A 25,936-nucleotide genomic window follows, 5' to 3' on the forward strand; every position below is an offset into this window, starting at 1 on the left:
GAAAAGAATGTGTCACAGTGCCCTGGTTTTAAGTCCTAGTTCATAACCTCTAACTCTCTATACTTTCGGGGGTCAAGTTTTTAACTTTTTGTGCCTCCGTAAAAGCAGGACAGTGATTCTTTTTATTTTATAAGACTGTTGTAGATTTTATCACACACACAGAACACCTAGCCCAGCGCCTGGCACACAATAATATTCAATATATATCATTCTAGCATTAATGATGGTATCAGTGAGAAAAACAATAGGTTGGTAAGCCACATCTTCCCCACTCCGTATGCATAAAGCTGGTCTGGCAACATTAATGGCACATTAACATTTAATCCCTGTTAACTGTTTTGTTAGATTCGATTTTTCCATTCAACCTGTCCAGATAATTTTTAAGATTGTTTCTTTTCCTCAAATGTATCTATGGCATGGAAGTTTCAAGTCATCTATACGTTGCATGGGCATGCATGCATCCCTTATCTTGAAGTATCCTGAGACTTCAACGGGATACCCCTTTGTGGACATCCTGACAAAGCTGGACAACCTCCATCACCAACCAGCACCTCACGTGCACCTTTCCCACCAACAGCCATGAGGACATCACAGGAGACTGTGGGAGGCTACGTGGAAGTCCTGATTCTCAGCAAACACTTTCCACTATAATTTCCCTGCCCACTAAGCTAAAGGAATGTGGGGCATATTTTCGTGTTGTTCTTTGACTTTTAACAATAGATTCTAGAATCCTTCCTGGCAGGTATGTAAAGCTCAGTGGCCTGAAGCTTCTTCCCCTTTTGAAAAGTTAGGGTTGTATATGGGACTCTGCCCCCACTTTCTGGAAACTCCCCTCCTAGATATCACAGCTCAGGGACCCATCTCAACTGTGAGAACGTGCTTGTTTCAATGAGGAAATATGGATTTAATTAGAGAAGGAGTATGCTTTCTCCAATTTCTTCTCCCATATAAGGCAAAGTTTGTTCATTCACACAAATTGCTTTTCTGCATATATAAAGATTCTTCTTCACAGAGACACAGAACCGAAAGCAAGAAAGCTGACCATCCTTTCTCCACCATCAGCAATTCACCAGAGCTGTAGGCATTTCTTAGGATTCTCTGGCTCTGAGAATCAGAGAGTATTAAATGTCATCTTAGCCTGAGCTGACTGTGGATATTCACCTGTCCTTACCAATCGATGACAGTCTTCTAGGTGGGAAGGACCTCCTATTTGCCAAGGGACCTGGTATAAGAAGCGTCTAAGTAAAACATGAAATAAGGGATTGAGACCTGCTCTTGATTAATGGCTTCATGCTACCCTTAGATTCAGACCCAGCCTCCGTGAACTGCAAGTCAGCGACAGCAGGAGGCAGCCTATTCTGTTCCCCAAAGATCACCGAACTATCTCATAAGAACCAATAGGTCTTAGGGCACTTTAAAAGTTTCTTTTTTAGGGGATTCCTGGGTGGCTAGCAGTTTAGCGTCTGCCTTTGGCCCACGGCGTGGTCCTGGGGTCCTGAGATCGAGTCCCACATCGGGCTCCCTGCAGGGGGCCTGCTTCTCCCTTTGCCTGTGTCTTTGCCTCTCTCTCTCTCTCTCTCTGTGTCTCTCATGGATAAATAAATGAAATCTTAAAAAAAAAAAGTTTACTTATTTTTTATTTTATTTTTTTTAAAGTTTCTTTTTTATTTTTTTTTAATTTTTATTTATTTATGATAGTCACAGAGAGAGAGAGAGAGGCAGAGACATAGACAGAGGGAGAAGCAGGCTCCATGCACCGGGAGCCTGACGTGGGATTCGATCCCGGGTCTCCAGGATCGCGCCCTGGGCCAAAGGCAGGCGCCAAACTACTGCGCCACCCAGGGATCCCTAAAGTTTCTTTTTTAAAAGACAAAAGGAGACGCAGCGTCATTACAGGGGATCTCACACAGCACTAGGAAGGCCTATGTTCAATGCAGTCTTTTTGAGCAATAATATGCAATGTGTTCAAAACTGTTCTGATTTTCAGGAAAATGCCATGTCTAAATGCACCATCATGCAAGTGAATGACTCCAGATTTATAATTCATCCCAAATCCAAAGGGAATCGGTTGACATCAACCAACTTGCCCTGTGCTTTCTAACTTCTGTTGCTCCCTTTACATGTATTTAAGACAGAAATATCTTATGACCTTTCTTTTCCCAACGAAGCCTCTACCCTTTCTATCATTCCTCCTGTGGCTCCTTCTGTGGGTTCTGAAACATACTGTGAGAGAGCTGTGACCATACTGGCATGTAGTGAAGAGCAAACTTATGTAAAAACTAGATGCTTTTCAATGAAAAAATTAATGTGATGTAGCTATGAAGCCACAATCATCCTTACCTGCTTCCCCCAGAAAATGACCACACTGCCCATTATAATCTGAAGAATTCAATATTCTTCTGCAATAAACATTTACCTCTTTTCTTTTTAATTTTTTTTTTTTTTAAGCGTAAAGCCCTTTGGAGAACAGATCAAGGTACACACAAAAATACTAAATCACATTTAAGAAACTGAGTACTGAGGACTCTATCACTTCCAGTTACCTTGAAGCATGCATCTGTAAGCAGATTCAGATATAGCATAGATGTGTGGAGGCATCTCGTGGCGTTTCTTCCCTCTGTACATTTCAATAATATTCTCAGAGTAAATTGGAAGATTCTTGTAAGGATTTATGACTACACAGAAGAGTCCAGAGTAAGTCTAGAAGAAAAATAAAATACAGTGGTTAAAAATAAAAAACCCTAAACATATCAGCCAGTCAGAAACTATACAGTGACTGGAATAGAGGCCTTCATCTCTGAAGTAACTTGTCTATTCCCCAATTAAATCTAGCCAAGGATGGGCAACTCTAAGCCACAGGAAGGTCTCCCACAGATGCTTTACTAAGTGGTACTCTCCTGGATAAAATGGTCGTAATCACATATGCTTCCTGACCTCCTAGGGCTATTACTAGAAGGTTGAAAAGATAAGGTTATTCACTTTTCATGGTCACTCTTTCCTGAGCATAGAAGGTATGGAAGGTCAGTAATATAGTTCCAGATTCCACATTGCAACTAATCTTTAAGAAAATACCATTTGTTAAGTTTGGGTATGTATCAAAGAAGAATGATCTGAAAAGGTGGCTGTTAAAGAGATTTGCAAAAGTGTAAAAACTTCTCTGAATTTTTTTGCTCTGTAAAGTATAGCTTAAAAAAAGAAAAAAAGGAAAGAAAATAGCTTTTTTCATGAAAGATACTTATGTTAACTTGCTACACAGTTATTTTATGAATTTATTTAAATAAATAAATGCTTTATTATTGTCAACCAAACTGAGAAATATTTTTTAAATTTGCTGTAATTTCAAGTACAGTAAACATTGATAAATATAAACCACACAAAAGAGTTGTGTGCTCCACCCGTTCACCCAGTCAGGTGCTTGATAATTTTTAAGGACCATTCGTTTAAGTTACAAACCTTTCCTGATCAGCAAAATAACCCTGATTCAGAATTGACGGTAAGAGCACTTTTGATATGGGGGAGTTTTCTCAATTCACTAAGAATGATTTCTAAGAAGAAGGTGCCGAACTGCCCCTGGGGTGGTGGAAGAACCAGAGGACTCCAGCCTACTGAGGGACCAAGGCATCTGGAAAGGGCAGTCTGTCACACTGGATGGATGCAGGCCTTTAATTTAAGGTGATCTGGGTGATCTGGGCGATCTACGTATCTGGGCAATCTGTTTATCTGGGCGACTTGGGTGATCTGGTGATCTGAGTGCCCAAGTCTACAGGAAGAGGACACGAAAAAGGCTGAGGACTGATGGTGTTCATGCCACAACCCGCTTCCCCAGAGACCCCAGGTGCTTCTCAGCAACAGTTGTGTTCATAAAGGCTGAACCCCTTGGCAGCTGCCACCAGAAGGCACTCAAGAGACTGCTCTCCTGTGAACCCTGCAGTTAGGTTACTAACTAACACTCCAACTAGGGAATGCAGGCCTGCCAGGAGAAGTTAAGTGATCAGAAGCATGTCTAGAGCTGTTCTCCCTGCAGCTTTCCTATGTAACAACCAGAGGCTCGGATGTGGATCACACCTGCCACCTGGGTTAGGGGTAGAGAGAGGATAAAAGGCCAAAGGCTCTGCCTCAAGTTCACCGACAGGGGCTGTGTGCCTTCCTTCTGAGCTGATCCTGGGCCTGAGGCCAAGAGTAAGTGCTTGCCCATCCCCAGCTGACCACTCGGGTCTTCAGGCTGTGGCTCTCATGTCCGGGGAGCTCCTGGAGAGGCCTGGGCAGCTCAGCTCCCCACTGTGGACAAGCCCCTTGTCTTACTCACCCAGTCCAGCCTCTCTCTGCCACCACATGACCAAAAGGCAACAGGAGGCAAGAAAAACAGGGGTTTTATTAAGGGTGAGAAAGCTAAGGCCAGGCAATCTTGGTTTCATAGTTTATTGAGCTTAATTTGTACAGGGTCAAGTTAACAAGACATTAACTATCTACACCTCAATGAATCTTCATATATTCCTCGCTTTTCCATTGGAAAATTAGATCACAGTCTGTCATGAAGTTACAGATTCTACACTTCACTTTTATAAGAGGTAAATTACCAATCGGCCAAAAAGAAAAAATCAGAAACCAAACCAAAACCAAAACCAACCAATTAACAAAAAACCCCAAGAAAATCAGAATATGGAAGTTCCATTTGACATCCCACGGCATGTATGGCATGGTTAGCAGAGCATAACAATGACATTTAAATCAGAAATAATTCAACATATGTGTCTCCCACGTGGTGGGTACTTTTCTGAGGTCTAGGGTTACAAAGATGACTCAGTCTCACAAATATGAGTACGTCATCTAAAAACAAGGTTAAATAATCATCAGAAGCCTGTGCCTGCCAAAGAGGGGGAGTAAAAAATGTTTATGTGGAAATATTATTCAATTTCAGTGCTTAAAGAGCTCACTTCAAACTATCTGGAAACTGGCTCCGATACCAGGCTCCTCTAGAACTGATAAAGGAGGCGACACTGTGTCATCTTTATCTTCCCCAAGGCACATGGCAGGAGGGTGATATGTTATTAAAATAATGTCTCTGAGAGCCTGACATTCCAATTAGACTTCATTCACTGTCTGAATACACAAACAGGACATTATGTACCTTTCAGAAATACCACACTCTGGGTATGAAAACAATATATACGCACTAAACAAACAAAACACAAATTTAGGCACTAAAAAAGAAAGGAGTACGAAAAGAAAAGGAGAAAGACAAACAGGATTATAATAGGACAGAAACTCCAGAGCAGAACATACAACCAACCCCAGGCCCTGAAAGTCATAGCCATCTCGTCAGAAATTGTAAAACGAGGAAAGAAATTCAGACCTAGATGGTCTCTGATGTTCTTTTAAAGACTATTAAAAGGTCAAAAGGAGGGATAAAGAAATTCCTATTAAAACTAGGAGAGCCTAAAACTTGGTGCCAGGATATAGGTGAGGCAGAGGGGGAAACTCAGCTTCACTGAAAGTGGTTTGAACCATGGAATGTGTGCGGCAGGAGCTTAGAAAGGCAGACTCAACTATTTAGGTTATGTCCTGCGAGAGTGATCAGCTATTAGAAGTTCAGAGGAGAGGAGCAATGAAGGGAAGAAGCATGTTTGCAAAAGTATAGATATGGAGGCTCCATGGAAAAAATACTGAAGGGAGAGAGGTGAGTAGTGGGGGGAATAGAGACTACTGCATTAGTCCTAGCACAGGGAGAGGGCCCAGGTGAGAGGGAGACTGTGGGTCATAAGAACCCACTCCGGGGAGGGAGACTCAAAGGTACTTGGAAGCTCTTAGCATAAAAACCACCAAAGAGGCAAGCTAAAAATTGCCCCAAGTTTTTAAGCTTGAGAGGCTGGAAATGCTACTGACGAAAAGCAAGAATGATTTGATTCAGGTAGCCCGGATGGCTCAGTGGTTTAGCACCTGCCTTCAGTCCAGGGGGTGATCCTGGAGACCTGGGATCAAGTCCCACGTTGGGCTCCCTGCATGGAGCCTGCTTCTTCCTATGCCTGTGTCTCTGCACCCACACCCCCCCCCCCCGTCTCTCATGAATAAATAAATAAAATCTTAAAAAAAAAAAAAAAAAGAATGGGGGATCCCTAGGTGGCTCAGCGGTTTAGCGCCTGCCTTTGGCCCAGGGCACGATCCTGGAGTCCCGGGATCGAGTCCCACATCAGGCTCCCAGCATGGAGCCTGCTTCTCCCTCCTCCTGTGTCTCTGCCCCTCTCTCTCTCTCTCTCCCATAAATAAATAAATAAATAAATAAATAAATAAATAAATAAATAAATAAATAAAATCTTTAAAAAATAAAAAGGAATGATTTGATTCGTAGGGAAGATAAAGACCCCCCTCTGAGCACAGCAAGATCGTGGGAAGCTGAAAGGCGATTCGCTATAGCAGGTGAGTCCAGGAAAATGCCCAGCGAGAGCTGGACACACTGCTGAAGCCATGAGGACATTCTGCAGAACTGCATAGCCTTTAAGACACCAGCTGATGTCATCACATACCTTACCTAAGGGAAACAGACAAAAACGTGTGTATTTAAAAAAAAAAAAAAAAAAGCAGGGGCACCTGGGTGAGTCACTCACCAGGTGAGTCACTGGGCTCAGTGGTTGAACATCTGCCTTCAGCTCCTGTTGTGATTGATCCCAAGGTCCTGGGATCGAGTCCCGCATCGGGCTCCTTGCAGGGAGGCTGCTTCTCCCTCTGCCTGGGTCTCTGCCTCTCTCTGTCTCTCATGAATAAATAAATAAATATTTTTTTTAAAAAATCAAACCAAAATCTGATATAAGAAGGAAAAAAAAAAAGAAGGAAAACAGCATCCAAAGGTTTCAGACAAAGAATGTACCCATGGAAACTACCTATAAAATAAGCTAAAAGAAAAGTTTAGGAAACTGATTTATAGCTACAAGGGGATGTAGGATAACAGGGACTCTAAATACCGGAACAGACACACATAAGAGAAAAAGAGGTGGCTAGGCAAGCGAGGAAAAGCTGTAAGGAATCATATGAAATAAAAAAACAAAAAGTCCCAGCAGAGAAAATAAAGAGCAGAATGGGTATCAGGAAATGGAGTGATACAGTGGACACATTTCTTCTGAGAGCTTCCCTCTTAATGACAAAATAGAACAAACGTACAATAATAAAAGGAAGGCATGAGGGTAAAACAACAAAAATACTTCAAGGACAGATGAATCCAGAAAGTAAAGCAACGATCGCTAAAATATTAATCATTATCGCTTCTCTGGGGGAAGAAAGGCCAAAATTCTGTAAAAAGAGCAATCATCCAAAAACAAATTTGAAAATGTAGTATGGGCATGCGCGGGGTGGTGTATAACATACACTGAGTCAAACAGAATCCACCAAGCCAGTCCACGTAGAAGGGGTGCAGGCCTCACGAGATGACGCATCTGAACAGTGCTCCCCACGGCTGCCACACTCTCAGATGAATGGCACACGAAGACACTCCTACTGCATGAACTTCGCCAATAAAACCCCAGACTCTGACTGACCCTGCTTTTCAATCTCAACACCACAACTTGAGAGAGGACCTGGCATTAAGGTCATCCCAAATCCACATCTGGTCAAGCCTCTGGACGCGAATGCAATCAACAAAATCCAGACTACGAGAGGCTCTACAGCACAATGGACCAGAGAAGAGGGGAAATGTATAGATCAGAAGAGACAGAGCAAGTAATTCCAGGATGGTGACCATGCCTGCACCTTGATGCAAACAGACCAAAGCAACTATGATAAACATTCATGAGAAATAAGGACAATGTGAATGTGATGGAGAATTTGACAACACAGGATTATTCTTTCTTGCTTATGCAGATGAGAGTTACCAACCCCAAACATGAGGCTAGAAAGCAAGAGGCTGAGGGGAGTGGCTGGCAACAGCCCTGATGTCCCCCTCTCCCCCACCCTGGCCCCCTGAGTCCTTGGTGGCTACACCATGAGGGTTGGGGTGTACCAGGAACACCGGCCCCGCACAGCCCAAAGCCCAGCCGGGGGGTGTCCATCCCTGATGCTAGTCCCTGTCATCCTCCCACCCACCCAGAGCAAACCTCCAGAAAGAATTTCATGGCACCAAGAGCTGCAGATCACCTCCCCAGTTTCTCAGGTCCAATAACTGGCACAGAAGCCATCACCTGTGACCATAATCCAAGATAATCCTCACACCCCTGTGTCGCCTTGTGTTATCATCTTGGATATGTTCAAGTGATTAAAAAACCTGATCGAGGATTCTGCTGGAGTTTTGGGAACTGTTAAAAGAAAAAAGCCATAAGAAAGAAGCCATAAACAAACAAACAAACATAGAAAGCCTTTTAAAGAAATCACAAAAAGAAAACCCCAAATGAAAACTGCAACACAGAGTAACTGAAATTAGAAATTCACCGGATGTGCTTAATGGCAAATTAGACACAGTTGAAGAAAGAGTCAGTTACTCCACAATTTATCAGAAGCAAATATCCAGGCTGAAGCACAGAGGGGAAAACAGGATTAAATAGAAGTGGCTCCATGGGACATGGTGAAAGGTGACTCAAGATGCCTGAGTCCAAGGTGGACGGACAGTGTGGGGGCAGAAGAGTCTCTACAGAGACAACTAAACTAAGAATTTTCCAACATTGACCAAAGGCATCCAGCCACAGACAAAAATGCTATAAGCTCCAAACCAAAGACAGAGAAGGAACTTGATCCAAGTACGTTGGGGCAGAAAGCCCACTGGCTCTCGATCTCGGGGTCGTAAGTTCGAGCCCCATGCTGGGTGTGGAGCGGACTTCAAACACCATGAAGGAGGATATAAAGGTGCTATCACACAAGGTGGCCCTTCCTAAAAGGAGGAGGGGAAGTAAAAGGTGGAGAGGAACATAGCGACAAGAGAAAGCTAAGTGAACACTGACCATATGGAGAAGTGGGAAGCACCTCATGGGGTTTAGTTTTTTTTTAATTTTTTTTATTTATTTATGATAGGCACACAGTGAGAGAGAGAGAGAGGCAGAGACACAGGCAGAGGGAGAAGCAGGCTCCATGCACCGGGAGCCCGACGTGGGATTCGATCCCAGGTCCCCAGGATCGCGCCCTGGGCCAAAGGCAGGCGCTAACATGGGGTTTAAAATGTAGACACCCTGGGGGGCCCGGGTGAGGGTCTGACACTGGATCCAACTCAGGTCGTGATGTCGGGGTCATGAGATTGAGCCCCCCTCAGGCTCCGTGCTCAGCGAGGGTTCTCTTCCCACAGATGTACCATCTGAAGTAGACACAGGAGGGACACCTCGGTGGCTCAGTGGTTGGGCATCTACCTTCGGCTCAGGTTGTGATCCCGGGGTCCTGGGATCGAGTCCCACACCAGGCTCCCCATAGGGAACCTGCTTATTCCTCTGGCTGAGTCTCTCTCTCTCTCATGAATAAATAAAATCTTAAAAAAAAAAAAAACTAATCCTTTGCGAGAAGCATCACTGCTAAACAGCATTTCATGAGGATTCACCAGAGAGATAGAAACATCCTGCATTTGCATATATGCAGTAACACAGCTTCAAGTGTATACAGCAAAAATGACAGAACTAAAGAAACAGATTAGCAGGAGCAGAGAGAGGATAACCAGTGGATAACCATGGAAAACTGTGATTATACTCAAGACAGAGTGATACTGTACACAAGGGACCCGTGCCCAATGGCTGACCTTGTAGCCGACCCTAGCACATGATGGGCCAGACAAGCAAGTCTTCCAGGGTATGGTCTCTGACCAGGGGGGAGCTGACATTAGAAATAACCAAATAGGGGATCCCTGGGTGGCGCAGCGGTTTGGCGCCTGCCTTTGGCCCAGGGCGCGATCCTGGAGACCCGGGATCGAATCCCACATCGGGCTCCTGGTGCATGGAGCCTGCTTCTCCCTCTGCCTGTGTCTCTGCCTCTCTCTCTCTCTCTCTCTGTGACTATCATAAATAAATAATAAAAAAAAAAAAAAAAAAAGAAATAACCAAATAAACCTGAAAATCCCCTTACGTTTGGAAATCACAAGCCATCTACTCCTAAATAACTCATATGTACCACGAAGACACCCCCATTATTTGGACTGAATGGTAGTGAAAATACAACACACTAACACCTGTACAATACAGCTCAACGCTTATGACTTAGACCTTGGTGCAACTCCAGCAGATCAGGGATGAGAGCGAACAGTACTACAAATCCTACAGAAATTAAGATGGTATGACGAACAACTCTATGCCTAGAAATTTTGAAAATTTAAAAGAAACAGAGAAATTCCTAGAAAAATATCATTATCAAAACTGACACAACAAACCAAAGATCTGAGAAGTTCTACATCTATTAAAGAAAAACTTGCCCACAAAGAGAGCTATAGTGTTATGTTAAAAAAGAGGGATCCCTGGGTGGCGCAGCGGTTTGGCGCCTGCCTTTGGCCCAGGGCGCGATCCTGGAGACCCAGGATCGAATCCCATGTCAGGCTCCCGGTGCATGGAGCCTGCTTCTCCCTCCGCCTGTGTCTCTGCCTCTCTCTCTCTCTGTGACTATCATGGATAAATAAGAAATTAAAAAAAAAAAATTAAAAAAAAATAAATAAATTAAAAAAATAAAAATTTTTAAAAAAAATAAAAAAATAAAAAGAAATAACATGAATCCTATATGAACAGTGTCTGAGAATCCACAGAGTTGAGATATTCCAATTCATTTTTCTAAAACCCGCATAATCTGGATAGCAAAATATAATAAGGACCGTACAAGAAAGGAAAAATTTTAAGACAATCTCACTCATGAACAAAGATGCAAAAATCCTAAACAAAATATTAGCAAACAGAATCTAGGAATCTAGGAGTATAGAAAAAGAATACTTGGTCCTTGCCAGGTTAGTTTAAAACTCAAATATATATGTATATATACATATATATGTATATATATATATATATATCACCACAATAATACAATAGCCAGAAAAATCACACTATCATCTCACTCGATGCTGGAAGAACATTTGATAAATTAATATCCAATAAGGACTTTAGAAGTTTATCCATTCAGATAAAAACTAGGAACAGAAGGAAACTTCCCTTAATCTGATAAAGAATATTAAAAACAAACCAAAATGGGAACAACCATCATTCTTAATGGTGAAATGTTGGAGCTTTCTCTCAGAGATCAGGGATGATACAAAGATGCCCATGATCACCACTTCTTTCAATGAATACTTACTGAGGGTCTTAGTGCAACAAAGCAAGTAAAAGAAATGTGTAAGAACTGGAAAGGGGAAAAATAAAACTGTCATTCTTTGTAGACAACATGAGTGCATTCATAGAAAATCCAAAAGAATCTTCAGCTAAAGTGCTGTAACCCATAAGTAATCTTAGTAAGACTTTTTTTGTATTTTTAAATCTAATTTAATCTACATTTTATTTTAACTTTTTTAAGTAGGCTCCATGCCCTGCGTGGAGCCCAACATGGAGACTGAACTCACGACCCCGAGGATCAAGACCCAAGCTGGGATTAAGGGTCAGATGTTTAGCACCCACGTGCTCCAGGCTGGCTCAGTCAGAGAAGCAGGCAACTCTTGATCTCGGGGTTGTGAGTTTGAGTCCCAGGTTGGGCAAAAGATTAAAAATAAAATATATATTTTTTGAAGATTTTATTTATTCATGAGAGACACACAGAGAGAGGCAGAGACACAGGCAGGGGGAGAAGCAGGCTCCCTGCAGGGAGCCTGATGCGGCACTAGATCCCAGGACCCTGGGATCACACCTTGAGCTGAAGGTAGATGTTCCACTGAGGCCCCCAGACGCTCCTCTTGTCTTTATCTTACACCACACACAAAATCCAATTCCAAATGGACCCGAGGCCAACCCCAAGTAATCATCACATCTCCTTCCCAGACCAAGGCAAGAGGAGAATGAAGTCAGGACCTTTGCCACCCAGGCCTAGACCCAGGCCTCCGTGTGAGCTGTCAGGAGGCCCCACCTCCTACGGGAAGGCCTGCCCACACAGCCACCCTCCACCAGCCGAGGCATCAGCTCTGGCCCAACACGCCTTTAGAGATGGGAGACACAGCAAGGGCCCAGCCATCACCATGCCAGGGCATTGTCCTCTCCTGCGCTTGTTTTCTGAACTCTGCCTGCATGTTTGTAAACTGTCCCCTTGTTGAGCTCTCAGAACACCCGGTTCAAGGGCCTTCTGTATCCTGCTGGAACGTGGCTAAATCAGGCTTCACCTAGAAAAGCTGAATGCATGAGTTACAGGGACACAAACCCAACAACCCAGGATATCCACTCCTTCTTACCCACTGTATGGAAAGGCATGCTTGGATGCACCGGGTATCAGCCCCAAACTGGAAAATGCAAACGCCCAGAAGTAGTTGAGTGGATAAATGGGTCAAAAAGGTTACATTGGAACAGTACGCTCTAACAAGATGGAGAAAATAACACAACCTTTTCACTTTTAGGGCCCTCTGACCTTGGAAATTACTAAAAGACCCCAAAGATCTTGTTATGTATAGCCATACACAGAGAACCAAGTTTTTACATATGTAGATCTATTCATTTTTAAATAACAAAATATGTTAACATAAATAACATTTCTCATGAAACATAACCATTTGTTTTTCTGAAATGAAAGTATGAAGGGGGTGGTTGTTTCATATTTTTGCAAATCTATTTTATTATCTGGCTTAACAAAAATAGCTCAATTTTCATATCTGTTTTCACATTCAATCTGTTGTGTGATGATGTTTGGATTGAAGCACATGAAGAAAATTAGACTACGCAGATATTTCGTTGGAAAAGGAAGGTGTAGTTTAACTGACTTTTCAAGTGATCATGGATATACCTCCTTGACACTACACCAAAATACAACAAGTGAGAATTAAAGATTTGATGCGATGTGGCATCTGAAACCCATGGATGAACTTTCATACTATTACGTACATCAAAATCCATTAAATCCATGGGCTCATCTTGCGTGTGGAAAGGTCTTTTACCCACATGTGATTTTGTTACAATGTACACATCATTTGGAAAACATTAGCTCAATAAATTATGCAAGTCTTCCACATGATGCCATTTCACTATATGACATTAAAAAAAAAAAGAAAAAAACAGTCATTAATGTCACCATCCATCTCACCAGAAAGGGTTTTAAGTGCTGAGAAGCTGTCACGTTCATAGTGGTAAATACAAATTTCCCTGAATCCTAATTTTTTTTTAAATCTTAAAAGATTTTATTTATTTATTTGAGAAGGGGGGCGGTGACAGAGTGAGAGAATGAGAGCAAGAGACAGAGTATAAGCAGGGAGCCAGGCAGAGGGAGAGGGAGAAGCAGACTCCCTGCTGAGCAGGGATCCGGATGCAGTACTCAATCCCAAGACCCTAGGATCATGACCTGAGCTAAAGGCAGACATTTAACTGACTGAGCCACCCAGGCACCCCTCACACAGTATATCAAAAAGACATGTACTCAAGGGTTGACATTTAATAAAATCAAGCTTTTCTCCTGCTTTCTCAAGGACATTCTCCAGTGGAAAGATTAAAATGACCACTAGCACAGTCTGGGGTCATGTTATGATGCATGCGGTTTTCCCCACCATGACTTTTGTACCATCGGTACCAACGCCAACAGTGGAAAGTGCAGATCATAGCTTCAAATAATCATGAGAACAGTTGTGATCTCACAGATCGCCTGGGAGAATCTCAGGGAAACCCTGAGAGTCCACAGGCCACACTTCGAGAGCTTCTAAATTATACCAGCACAAAGCAATACAGATGGACCTTAAAAATGTAATGCTGAGAGAGAAAGCAGACATGGAGGCAATATGCTGTGAGATCCATTCATAAAAAAGTTCATAAGCAGAAAAATTAAACTATGTTGGTCAGGGAGGCACACTTAGTTGATAAAACACACCAAGGGATTTTAAGACACTTCTCTGTAATTAGCAGACCAAGCAGACAAAAATTGGTAAAGAAGATTTAAACAGAATTAAAAAGCTTACTCCAATGGCCACAGATAGAACCCTACACCCAGCAATAACGGAAGGGATGCTCTTCCCAGACACAGAGATGGCGCATCAAAACAGACAATTCGGGGGATCCCTGGGTGGCTCTGCGGTTTAGCGCCTGCCTTTGGCCCCAAGGCGCAATCCCAGAGTCCTGGGATCAAGTCCCAAGTCGGGCTCCCGCCTGCTTCTCCCTCCTCCTGTGTCTCTGCCTCTCTCTCTCTCTATGTCTATCATAAATAAATAAATAAATATTTAAAAAAAACCAAAAAGACAGACAATACGTCTCACACAGCAAGTCTCAACAAAAACAAAGCAGGATATTAGCTGAACTATATTCTTTGCAACACAATTCATTTAAAACTCAGTAATAAGGGGCTGCCTGGATGGCTCAGTTGGTTGAGCGTCTTGATTCTTGGTTTTGGCTCAGGTCATGATCTCAGGGTCGTAGCATTGAGCCCTGCATCAGGCTCTGCGCTCAGCATAGAGTCTACTTAAGAGTCTCCCTCTCTCCCTCTGCCCCTCCTCACCCCTGTGCTCGCCCTCTGAAAGAAATAAATAATATCTTTAAAAAAAACAGTAGTAAAAAGGTAACTTAAAAAAACTCATATTTAGAAAATTTTAAAGTATCCTTTTAAATGTTTCACACGTCAAAGAAGAAATCCTAACACAAAACAGAAAATATTTAGGATCGAGTAATAAAAATGCCATGCATCCCCATGTGTGAGGTGAGCTAAAATCATATTGGAGGAGACATTTGCAGTTTTCAAATGGTTTTATTAGGAAAGAGGTGAAAATTAATGACCCAAGAAGTTAGGAGGTCAGGGAGAATCAATCCAAAGAAAATGTAAGGAACTAACATAAGCCAAGCTGTTAGCAAAGTAACTTATTTAAACGAACATACGTTAGCTCACCTCTAGAAATGTGTCTGAAAGGTCCTCCCCAAGTTACTATGGTCTTTACATCACACAACTCAATGGCTCCAGTTCGACTGACTGGGGAATCTCAACACCCAGGCACATCCCTCACAGTCTCGGGCACCCACAGCCCTACTTTCCTACTAGGATTCTTTCAAGTCAAGTGCTCCAACTCCAAGGAACCCTTCCTCCGCCTCACTAACTGCACACATGATCACCTCAAATTCCCAGCTTCCAGAGGAACTTAGATTGTCTGTCTGTAAAGAGTAAGGGGGGGGCATGCTTTGAAGAGAAACTCAGATATCACCTGAGTTGTCCCTGAGTTCAGCTGGAGAAAAAAAATCAGACAAGCTCAATAAAAGACACAAGTCTTAGAATCACAGTGAAGAATGGCCACAAATGAACCAAGTGTCTTTTGTCCGATTCCTTCTCTTTCCCACTGTCTCCTCCCCTCTTCGTCATCTCCTCCCCTCTTCGTATTTCTCTTCTCTCTCTTACTTGCAGGAACGCACAAAGTCCAAAGAGGGGAAGCAAGGTGAAGATGCTGGCAGAAAAAGCACCTGGTTCCCCTCCACACTGCAATTCCCCACAACTCTGGCGGTATCACATGTCCAGCACGAGGTGGCACCCAAAACTGACTCCCACTCAGATCTAAGCTGTCAACTCACTGACCCCCACCCAGAGCTGAAATTTCAACTCGTGATCCCACCCATCCCACTCCCGCACTCCCTCACCTCCTCTCCAGACCCCTTCAACCTGCTGGATGAGGGACAAAGGGAAGAACCACGTGGGCACTAGAGACAACAGCCAGGGGTCCCCTGCCTTCCCAAGCCTGTGACTTGGCAAAATCACGGGCGGGGCCAGGATACGGTGGCCCCACACGCTCTGCTGCGCAGGCTTGGCCGGATTCTCAAGGCTGCTATCCGAGTGATGTTCTTACTAGTAGCTTCTCTTCCCCAAGCCGTTTCCTTTCTCAAGCCACCTTCCCAACCATGGTGCCTTTTAAACTCACCTTGCACCTTACCTCATAGGGGAAAAACAAAAATGAGAGACCATCAGGCTTGATGGTATCCACTCTGGTAAGGGTCATGGGAGCACTATTCAGTTCTCAGAGCTTCCCATGGCTAGCTCCCTCCTAGCAGAGAGAGTCCAGCTCCAATGCTACCTTCTCAAAGAGCCCTGCACAGACCCGCTGTGGAAAGCCATTCCCTGACTCACTATATCCCCTAGTCTGGCTTCATTTCCTTATGGGGTGTATTGGGAAGGCAGGGACTTGGCCTGGCCTGTTCACCACCCTCCTCAGCACCTAGAACCTATAGGTGTTCAGTAAATAGGGTCACTTAGTACACCCATTTCTATGGGAAAGTTCGTTCTGATTTGCAGAATTTCTGAATGATTGTGAGCCCCAGGTGCATACCCCTTCAAGAAATTCAACTGCTCTCCCCCAAATGCAGACCATACAAAGTCAACTCTTCTCTCTGCTTCTTTTCATTCTACATCGAAGTTTCTTTTTTTTTTTTTTTTTTTTTTTTACATCGAAGTTTCTATGTCGCCTCTTTAACTCGCTGCCACCTGCATCTATGATCCCTCAAACATGTTTTGTCATTCTAGAAGCTCTGGCTCCTTGCCGAATCCCCTCCACTCCATTCTCCTGGACAGACGCTGACTTCTCACCGGTGTGCGGTCGCTATCCTACTATACACGCAACTCTTACCCCACGTCCGCCTCCCCGGTCCTCCCGCCCCACGCTCTCCCCCTCTCATCGTGCTCCAGCAAACCGCTCTAGAAGTCCTCAACTGCCCTGTCAGTATGCTTAATCACAGATTAGATTATTCAAAATTATGCGTTCAGATGTAAAGCGGTGCAAGATGGGTAAGCAAGAGACAATCTTTGTCTTTAACTCGAACAGTAACGTGAAACAGAGAGGGTGGGCATCCCACGTTCTGTTTGGCTCTGACACCACGAGTAACCGACACTGACAGCCAGCCACCCCATCCCTTGATTACTTAGCAGCGAGTACTCACATAGATCAATCCCGAATAGTAGCGGTCCTTCAGGTTATGTAGAACAGAAGCTTCGTTCAAGCACGTCAATTCTGCCATATCCTCCACCTTGGAAAACTTAGGTGGGTTCATCTTCTGAATATCGTCTTTGTTGACCATGGCTTTCTTGCCGTTCTCCGCCAACTCCACCATAACCTCATCTCCCCGCTCCTCTTTGATACTTGCTGCCTCGAAACCATGGCGCTCTGATGGAATCCACACTAGCTTTTTAGCCGTCCAGTCGGCCTGGGTGGCAGGGTTATAGATGACAGCCCTGTCCACAAAGAGGTACCTCTCTGGGTCTTCAAGTCCAGTTCTCTGGGCCATTGTAAACAGGAGGATCCAAGGGCAATTGCCTCTAGGAGAAGAGGGGGAGGAGGACCAGGTTAGATGTTAAAAAACATGCAACGATTCATAGGTTTTACTCTTGTCAGGAACTTAAAACGGAACCCTGGGTAAACAGAAAGCATAACCTTTAGTGGAGGAGCCAGGGTAGTGCTCTTCACGGCCATACTAACCGAGAGTCCAAGGTAAATTTCAGGGGTAACCACAAATTATGCCTCTGGTTGTCTAAAGACCAGGCAAGATGTGCCGGCAGTGGCTGAGGGCTGAAAAACCAGCAAGGGGGAGAAGGCAGGGCTCCAGTTGGGACTTCTTTTTCCTCTTCATTCCCTCTTGCACCTTCACCACAAATTAAACAGGGAGTTAAGAAGGCAATGAGGACAAAGGAAAAGAGAGTCATAATAAAAGGTCTGGGAAGCAGCACAGGAATTAACGTGGCCACAAGGATGCAGCTACAAAACACACGGCAGGTCCCAAAAGTGTAAAGCGTCAGGTCAGGTCTACACAGGCCTCCCATTCTGCCTTCAGATAAGAGACTCGAAGTTCTTCCCTACAAACACCCCTAAACTCAGTCCCCTGTAGCTTCTCTATGGCCCGTGTGGTCTTAATGCAATTGGAGGATGCCAGGGAGGGACAGCTACTCAAGCATGTGATGCGGGCTCTCCAGGCCTCACCCCCACTCTGCAGCTGCTCCCGCTCCCCATCTTCTCTGCGAGCCTCCATCATTCATCAAGACTCACTCCACTACCCTCCCAACATGCAGTGTGCCTACTTATGCCCTGGCAGGCAGGGCGGCCCAGAGGCACACTTGCATTCCAGATGTGGTTTGACCAGGTGCAGAAGAAAGACAACCACTAACACTGGGAAAAGCACTGTTTCTGTGATGCTCAAATTTGACCTAAGTCAAGACCTAACTGGTGTACTTAGCCCTCACTTACCATTGGCTCATGATGAGCCATCAGCTATGGTTCCATATGCACTACTCTCAGCTACGACCCATCCGATGCTGGTGCAACTGACATTTTCAACCAAGTGGCAGGATTTTACAGTCATCACTCACCTTTCTGATGTGACTCATCACTCCTGCCTGATAATATCTTTTTGGAATCTGATACCATCATTAAACACTTTTGTTATTACCCCAGATTCCACATTAGTACAAATCTCACAAGTATGGTTTCCATGACCTCATCCGAGTCAACATAAGAGGCCAACTGAGTAACTAGTCCTGCTTCTGTTACCTCTTCCCAGCTTTTCCCTCCTCCCAAAATGATGGGGATTCTTAGTAGGCAACAGACAGAAGGCTAATCACAGAACAGCCTGGGGTGGGGGTGTCTGGCTGACTCAGTTGGAAAAGCATGCAACTCTTGATCTCGGGGTCATGAGTTCAAGCCCCACACTGAGTATACAGATTGCTTAAAATAAAATCTTTGGAAAAAAAAAAAAAAAAGCAAAATGGTTACAAGGATCTTAACCTTGAGTCCGCAAATTTCAAACTCCGTGAAGTCACTGAAATGGTATAAAAATATATACTTCAGAAATCATGTTATAATGTAGTGCATTATAAACATGCATGCCCTAGAGCATGGTTCTCAAACTTTGGTGTGTGCACGGGCAGCCCGTAGGAGGCTTACAGAAATACCGACCAAAGCCCCATTGCCAGGGTTTCCAATTCAGTAGGTCTGGGGCAGAGCGCCTGGTAATTTGCATTTCTAAAAAGTTCTCAGATGCTGCTGGTCCTGGGACTACACTTTGAGAACCATCACTCCACAGTTCTCTGGTTGCCATGGTGAACCAATGTCGTTAACAGGTATGCTGGGATAGAAAAAAAAAAAAAAAGGCTGAAAACCAATGTTGACCAATTCCTAACTGATTTAAAGGATATGCGAATGTTTTTTAAATTATGGGTTTGAATAAAACAAAAATCACAAAACAAAATGAAACAAAAAAAATCACCAAAGATGTAATATTAAGACTTCTACAAATAAAAATGCTAATACGTTTTATAAATCAACTTGTAATTTACCTTCTAAGGCATTCACGTGGGGGTGGGCAATTCAGAAAATATTCACAGGGTATGTGTACATTCTGAAGAATGGTTTCCAAAGCCCATCATTATCTCTAGGGACTGGCTTTCGTAAGACTATTAACACACTTTCTGTCTTTCCAACTTATACTTTGCAAACTGCTAAAAAGAAGGGAGGCATGGCTCTGCGGTGGGAATCGTCCTAGATAAATCTGGACATGGACAACAGGACACACATTCCACCTTTAAGATTGAGAGCCTTTTAAAAGAGAAAATATCCCACTATAACAAAATATGGTAACAAGTTACTCATATCCTTAATAGGTAGGAACTGTATATCCCATATGACACCTAGGAGGAGGTCTTGCTGCTAGGAGGCGTGTGCACACACATTTCTTTAATTTTACACTGGGCATGTAATTATATGCTTAAATTTAGTGGATGGCTATAAATTAGGGTAGCCCAACAGGTCATTTCTGCAGTAGACCTTTATAAAAAAAAAAAAAGTAAATGATATATTTAAAAATTAGTTCACCAAATTGGTACACTTAAAATTTATCAGTATTTTTCCTAGGTGAGGAAATTCTTATAATTTATGGGAAAGAAACCAACAGATCACAAAAACATAATTGAAAAATGCTCCCGACTTTGTGGGGGGAGATTACCTAGACACTTTTTTTTTAAAGGAACAGGTAACAATAAATAAATAGATAGATAGGTAGGTAGATAGATAGATAGATAAATAAATAAATAAATAAATAAATATTTTTAAAAGGAACAGATATTCATTGGGTCTTCACTGGGCAGTGAGATTACAAATTACTTTTACTTTTTACTTTTCCAGAGCTTTCTACAACTAATGTCATTGAGAGGACACTTTCCTGTCCCTGGCTATCTGGTGAGCACCTAGGTGGCTCCCAGGTCTGCATGGGGTGGGTGGGTGGGTGGGGGATCTCTCCCTTCCTGACCAAACCTCATACACGTGGTCCCTACCCCCACAGTGAGCTTCACCTTCTCCACAAACACCTACCACTCCTTCCAATCCTGACCCAAATGCCACCCTCTGAGAAGTTCTTTTCAGGTCATTCTGGCAACTGCCCCCTTCTGAACATTTTCGACTGCTCTTCTGGTTTTTTCTTGCCCTCCCCAGCACCCTACTTGAGGGCTTATTAGCACATAGCAGGTACTCCAACTGCGATTTAGTTGGATAGAGTTTGGGAGGCCAGTGAGGAGGTTTTGTCCACTTTAACTCTTCACTTGTGATTGCCAAGTATGTTGTATTTTTTTCCATTCTACTGTACATGTGTATCTGATCTTGATAATGCTGGTATTTACCAGTGAACCCCTCCCAAATGCTCAGCTTTACGGCATGGGGGAGTACCACAATTTTAAAAACAGCAAATACAGTTCTGTATCATTAATTATGGGCAGGAACCATGCTAAGCAGTTTACCTTTATCAACTCAATCCTCACAACAGCCCTATGAGGTTCGTACTATTAATATCTCTATTCTACAGATGAGAAACCTAAGGTAGAGACAAAGCCGATAACCAGCCCAAGGTCACGGAGCTCCCAGTAGCAGAGCTGGGCTAACCTCAGAGTTCCTGCTGGAATGCCCACCACAACAACGGTGGGGGGGGAGGGGCCGATTTTGAAGGATTTTGAAGGGTGTGGAGGGCACTCTACGCTGCCTCTCCATTAAATAAAAATCCTATCGATTACAGTTTCAAGAATGCAGGCTCAGCAATCAACATGCCAGCACAATCTGGCATAGGTTTTACATTTAAGAGAAAAAACACCTATATTTAGGAAAAAAAGGAATAAAGAGCAAACTCTTTGCCACAGACAGAAAGATAATCTGGAAGGTTTTTGGTGTCATTTTGAAAAGAGTGTTTAATTATACCTAAGTCATTATTCTGTATATGAAAGAGCCCCTTCCAAGGCAGAGCCCCATCCCTTTCATTGGTTTTAGACATACACTCCCCTGCAGCTCTGTCCCCTCCCCCACAGCCATTTTTTTACTTCCAAAAAAATGCCACCCGGTAAACTTCTGGGTTGCCTGCCTCCCAGCACCTACCACAGGTACAGAGACAGGAAAACAACTCAATTTTGTGACTACCTTGCACATAACAAGCAAAACACAAATGATCTATAACACATCAACTAAAACAGAATTGTGCCACTTGGTTTAACGACCCCACTGCGGTCACTGACATGACAGGGATGTGCAAACCAAATGTATATTTACCAAAATTCAGCTTAGCCACATGAGCGCAGATACCAACCAAACACACAAGGGCACTACCGCTCTGTATGGCCCGCGCCATCTCAGTGAACATCTTCACACTGGGTTAAAATCTTTCTAAAAATGTGGACGCAACGCCAGGAATTTCAATCCTTCCTACAGAATCAGAAAGTACATAACCCGCTGAAGCACCGAGTCTTCCCTCTTGCACAATGTGCCCTTCAGAATTTCTCCATCTGGTCTCTTATCATCTTATCCAGTCTGTCTTCATTGTGATGATTTCCCTAAGGAGCCCAAATAAAAAGCCAACCTCTAGGGTCACATCCCTTCACTGCCAAAGCCTGCACTGTATAGCGCCCCATCACAGCATATGCTGTCTCCAGATAAGGATGGCAAAGAAGCAAATTTAAGATGCACAAGTCAAGAGATGCATCAAATAAAATGGCCACTTTTTCGGGATCTGAGACAGACAGGGCATACTTCAGCATCAAGAGCAGGGGACCCCACGAATACTTGGGGAGGGCAGACGGAGAAAGGAAATATCACAATAAATAGATTAAAGTTTTCCAGACTGAGGAGGCTACGGAGAATAATGAAGCCTGACTCAAAAGGATCCTCACTTCCAGCGTGGAAAAAAAACAAAATCTCGGCAGAGCCCAAGTATTACATCTAGTATATTATATTATTCAGCGAAAACAGCAGCCTTTGTTCCGTGGGCAGGCTGGATCTCCCCCGCCTGCTCTCCCCTACCCCACCCCACCCCTCCCCGCCCCCCTGCATCCACCGCAGTGGGCTCGCAGGCAAGCCGCAGAGGCCCGGAGACACAGATAACGGTCACAGGCAGCGGCCACGCCACCCCGGCCTCCGCGGCTGAGCCCAGACCCGCCGACTGGCCGGCCTCCCTTCCCCAGGCCCGGGCTCCCAGGCCGGCCAGGCTGGGGGGGTGGGTGGAGGGGGCTCCCGGGTCGCCGGGCCGCACCCGCCCACCGCGGGCCCACAAAGCGCCCGCCAACGCCACGACTCCGCCCCGACCCCATTCCGGTCCCATTTCACGGGATCAGGGTGTGACCCCAGCTGCAGAAGGCCAGCGAGGGAGTCCGCGGCGAGCCGTGCCCGGATCGCTTACACAATAAAGGGATCCCGAGCGAGCGCTGACCCTCCCCCCGGCCGCCCTGCCGCAGCGCGCCCCCGCCACATTTCCCGCCCGGCCCCCCGCCCCGGCCGAGCTCAGGCCCCCTGCCCTCGGGGGCCCCCCACCCCACCCCACGGGGCCCGGAGCGCCGCCCGCGCTCCGACAGCCCTGCGGAGCCCCGACCGCACCCGGGCAGCCCCGCCGGCCTAACACGCCCAGGAGCCCACCCTTTTCTGTCCGGAGCCCCCCACCCGCACCCGGGTCGCGCTTCCCCGCCTGCCCCGCCCGGGAGCCCCGAGACCCCCACCGGGGCACTAGGCCTCCCCCACCCCCGCGTCCCACGGACCCCACACCCCGAGCACTAGCTCCCTGCAGCCCCCGAGGGGTCGTTCGCCGGCCCACTCGGGCCGCGATCCCTGCAGGGGTCTCCAGCCCCAGGCCCCCCCTTGCCCGCCGCTCCTGAGGTCTCTCCACCCACCGGGGTCGGCTCGCTCCCCGCCTCCGTCCGCGGGGCCGGTCCCCGCACGAACCTACCGCCCTCCGCCCAGAGCCCTCTCGGGCGTCCCCGTGCTCCCGCTCGGGCTGCGCTCCAGCCCTTGCAGAGGCGCCCGGCGGCCCCCGCCCCCACCAGCCCGGGACCCTTGCCCCCCCATCGTCCCCCGCGTCCCCCACCCCCACCCCCGCCCCCCGCGGCCGCCGCGCTCGGACCCGGGCAGCCGCCCCTCTCACCTTCACCGAAGATGGTGGCGCCGGCGCACGTCCCCAGCCGCGACCACAGAGCCGGCCCCTCAGCCCCAAACCCACCGCTGCCTCCGCCGGGCTCCTTTAGCACTGCTGCTCGGGGCTGCCCCACCCACCCCCACCCTCATTGGGCCAGCTCCACGCCCGTCACCGCCGCCCCCAGACCCACTGGTCCGTTTGCGCGCCCATCTCCAAGGGAAGACGTTAGCAACGCGAACGAAGCTACCTTCCCGAGGCCGCTCCCCCACCCACCTGGAAGGACGCTCATTGGCTCCCGCTCCCGGCCCAGGCCGCCGGGGCGCCCGTCTCATAGGCCGCCCCGCACGTCCGTCAAGGACTCCGGGAGGTGCGGCCGCGGCGCTGGTCGGTGATTGGCTGGCGCCCGCGGAGATGAACAGGCGCCGCCACCCGGCGCCGGCGAGCCCGCGGGACAGCGCCTGCGGACCCCGCAGGGGCCTCGGCTGCGCGGCCGCGGGGGCAGGTGTGCGGTGGCCGGAGCCCGGCCCTGCGCCCGGACGCGCCCCCGCCGGCGTCCGGCCGCACAGAGCCCCCTCGGGCGCCTCGCCGCCGCCTCCCCCTGCGGCAGCCGGCGTGTCCCGCAGCGGCACCGGCTGCCACCGCCGAGTCGCGGGCCCCCCGGCGCTGCCTGCAGGGGCGGGGCCGGAGCGCGGTCCAGAGGCCTTACGTCACCCCGGGATCTGCAGGGGGGCGGGGGGGCCGCGGCTCTGCGGCTCACCTGCAGTGGGGGAGGGGGCGGGGCTCGCTGCGGCTCTGCGCCTGCGCACAGGCTCTGCGGCGGCGGGGGGGGCGGGCGGGGGGGCACCGGCGGCGCTCCGGGGCTGCGGGGCTGACCCTGCCCGGGTCGGCGGAGCGGGGGATGCCTTCCAATGCTGCCGCAGTTCTGTTGTTTCCCCTCCCCAGGCTCCTGGCTGGCCTGAGATTCCAGAACAAGGACAGAAGACTTGGGAAAGGACCTCGTTCACTTCATCCATTCATTCCTAATTTCATTCATTCGTTCGTTCATCACGGGGAGCCCCTCCCGCCCCCCGCCCCCCGCCCCCGCCTCCACTGCGTGGGAAGGGCCTGTGAGGAGGTTCTGCAGAGCTGTCAGAGCCCCTAGGACCCGTGAGCTCTTCGAAGGCCTTAGAAAATGTTTGAGAACTGGGGGGAGGGGAGAGGAAAAGAAGGTTCCAAAATAAGGAAAGGAAACTAGAAAAATTGAAGTTAATAAATAATGAAATATCTGCAGAATCTAGTCTACTGCAACAGGAAGGGCTCTTACATAATTACATATAAATATTATAAAGTTGGAGTCTCAAGAGCAAAATGACTTATTCTTGCAAAAACTGCAAGTTAGCAGAAACGCCTTCAAAAATGTTTACAGCAAAATGCGATTACACTTCATGTTGGGAATGGGTGCGTAGCAATACGTTATGACAGGGCAAGTGGGTGAGCCTCCGAAACGTCCAGTCTGGTAAAAAGTGAACAAAGCAAAAAAAAAAAAAAAAAAAAGCAGGAAATGATAAGGAAGGGTTGGTGGAATTCACAGAGGAGGCTCCAAGAGGCAGCCGAGTGCAGAGTCCTTCCTGGGGAAGTCAGAATCAGGTCCTGTCTCTGTCCTTTGTCCTAGTGCATCTGGTTACACACCCCCGCCCCCCAGCCCACTAAGGTAAGCTGCCCCTTGTCCAGGTGTCTTGTGACTTGGCTTGGAGAAGAGGTCTGCCCTTAATGCAGTCTGCACATGGAGTACAAGTGAACGGTACAAACTTTGAATGATGGTGGGGCGCCTGGGTGGCTCAGTGGGTTAAGCACCTGCCTTGGCTCAGGTCTTGATCCTAGGGTCCTGGGATCAGCCCCACATGGAGGCTCCCAGCTCAGCGGGGAGCCTGCTTCTCCCTCTGCCCCTCCTCCTCTCCTCATGCTCTTTCACTTTCTCTCTAAGAAATAAAATCCTTACAAAAAAAAAATACATGAATGATATCCCTCTTCTGAATCTTTAAGTGTGTTTAGAGAAGACCAAAGACTCCATCTGCACTCCATCTCGGCTTTGTCAGTCACTGGGCATTTCCCCCGATGTGGTGTGCGTTGCCTAGAGCATCCATACACACACAGCCCTATTAGCCACCAAGTCTGTGGTTTCTCCCAATTTTAAAACAAACCCAGTGGATCAGCAGCAGAAGAGGGCAGGAGATTCACCAGAATTAAACATCACAAAGATGTCAGTCTTAATTATTGAGAAATCAATAATAAAGAAAAAGTCCCCAAAAGTATCTCTAGCCCTGGTGACTCTCCCAACAGTTTTTTTTTTAAAGACTTTATTTACTCATGAAAGAGAAGGACGCAGAGGGAGAGGCAGGGCTCGCTGCTTCATGGGGACTCAATCCCAGGACTCTGGGATCATGACCTGAGCCCAAGGCAGATGCTCAACTAACTGAGCTAAGTGAGCCACCCAGGCATCCCTCTCCTGACATTTTTAACAG

At 46.5% G+C, this 25,936-nt stretch overlaps 1 protein-coding gene across 5 annotated transcripts in view; it reads right to left on the reverse strand.

Annotated features, from left to right (window-relative positions):
- Positions 1-23,797, reverse strand: part of MYH10 (myosin heavy chain 10) — a 123,389-nt gene extending 99,592 nt beyond the window's left edge. For 2 of the 5 annotated variants that reach the window (XM_041770849.1, XM_041770850.1), the window contains exons 1-3: positions 23,709-23,796; positions 16,953-17,328; positions 2,544-2,700 (exon numbers count right to left, since the gene is read on the reverse strand). In XM_041770849.1, coding sequence (XP_041626783.1) covers positions 2,544-2,700; positions 16,953-17,328; positions 23,709-23,767 — 592 coding nt within the window. In that variant the 5' untranslated portion in view covers positions 23,768-23,796. Of the gene's footprint in view, positions 1-2,543; positions 2,701-16,952; positions 17,329-23,444; positions 23,653-23,708 lie in introns of those variants that run through there. The other 3 variants (XM_041770848.1, XM_041770852.1, XM_041770851.1) reach the window with 3 other exon arrangements.
- Positions 23,798-25,936: the final 2,139 nt, after the last annotated feature.

This window comes from Vulpes lagopus, chromosome 10 (genome assembly GCF_018345385.1).
Source record: "Vulpes lagopus strain Blue_001 chromosome 10, ASM1834538v1, whole genome shotgun sequence".
NCBI lineage: Eukaryota > Metazoa > Chordata > Mammalia > Carnivora > Canidae > Vulpes > Vulpes lagopus.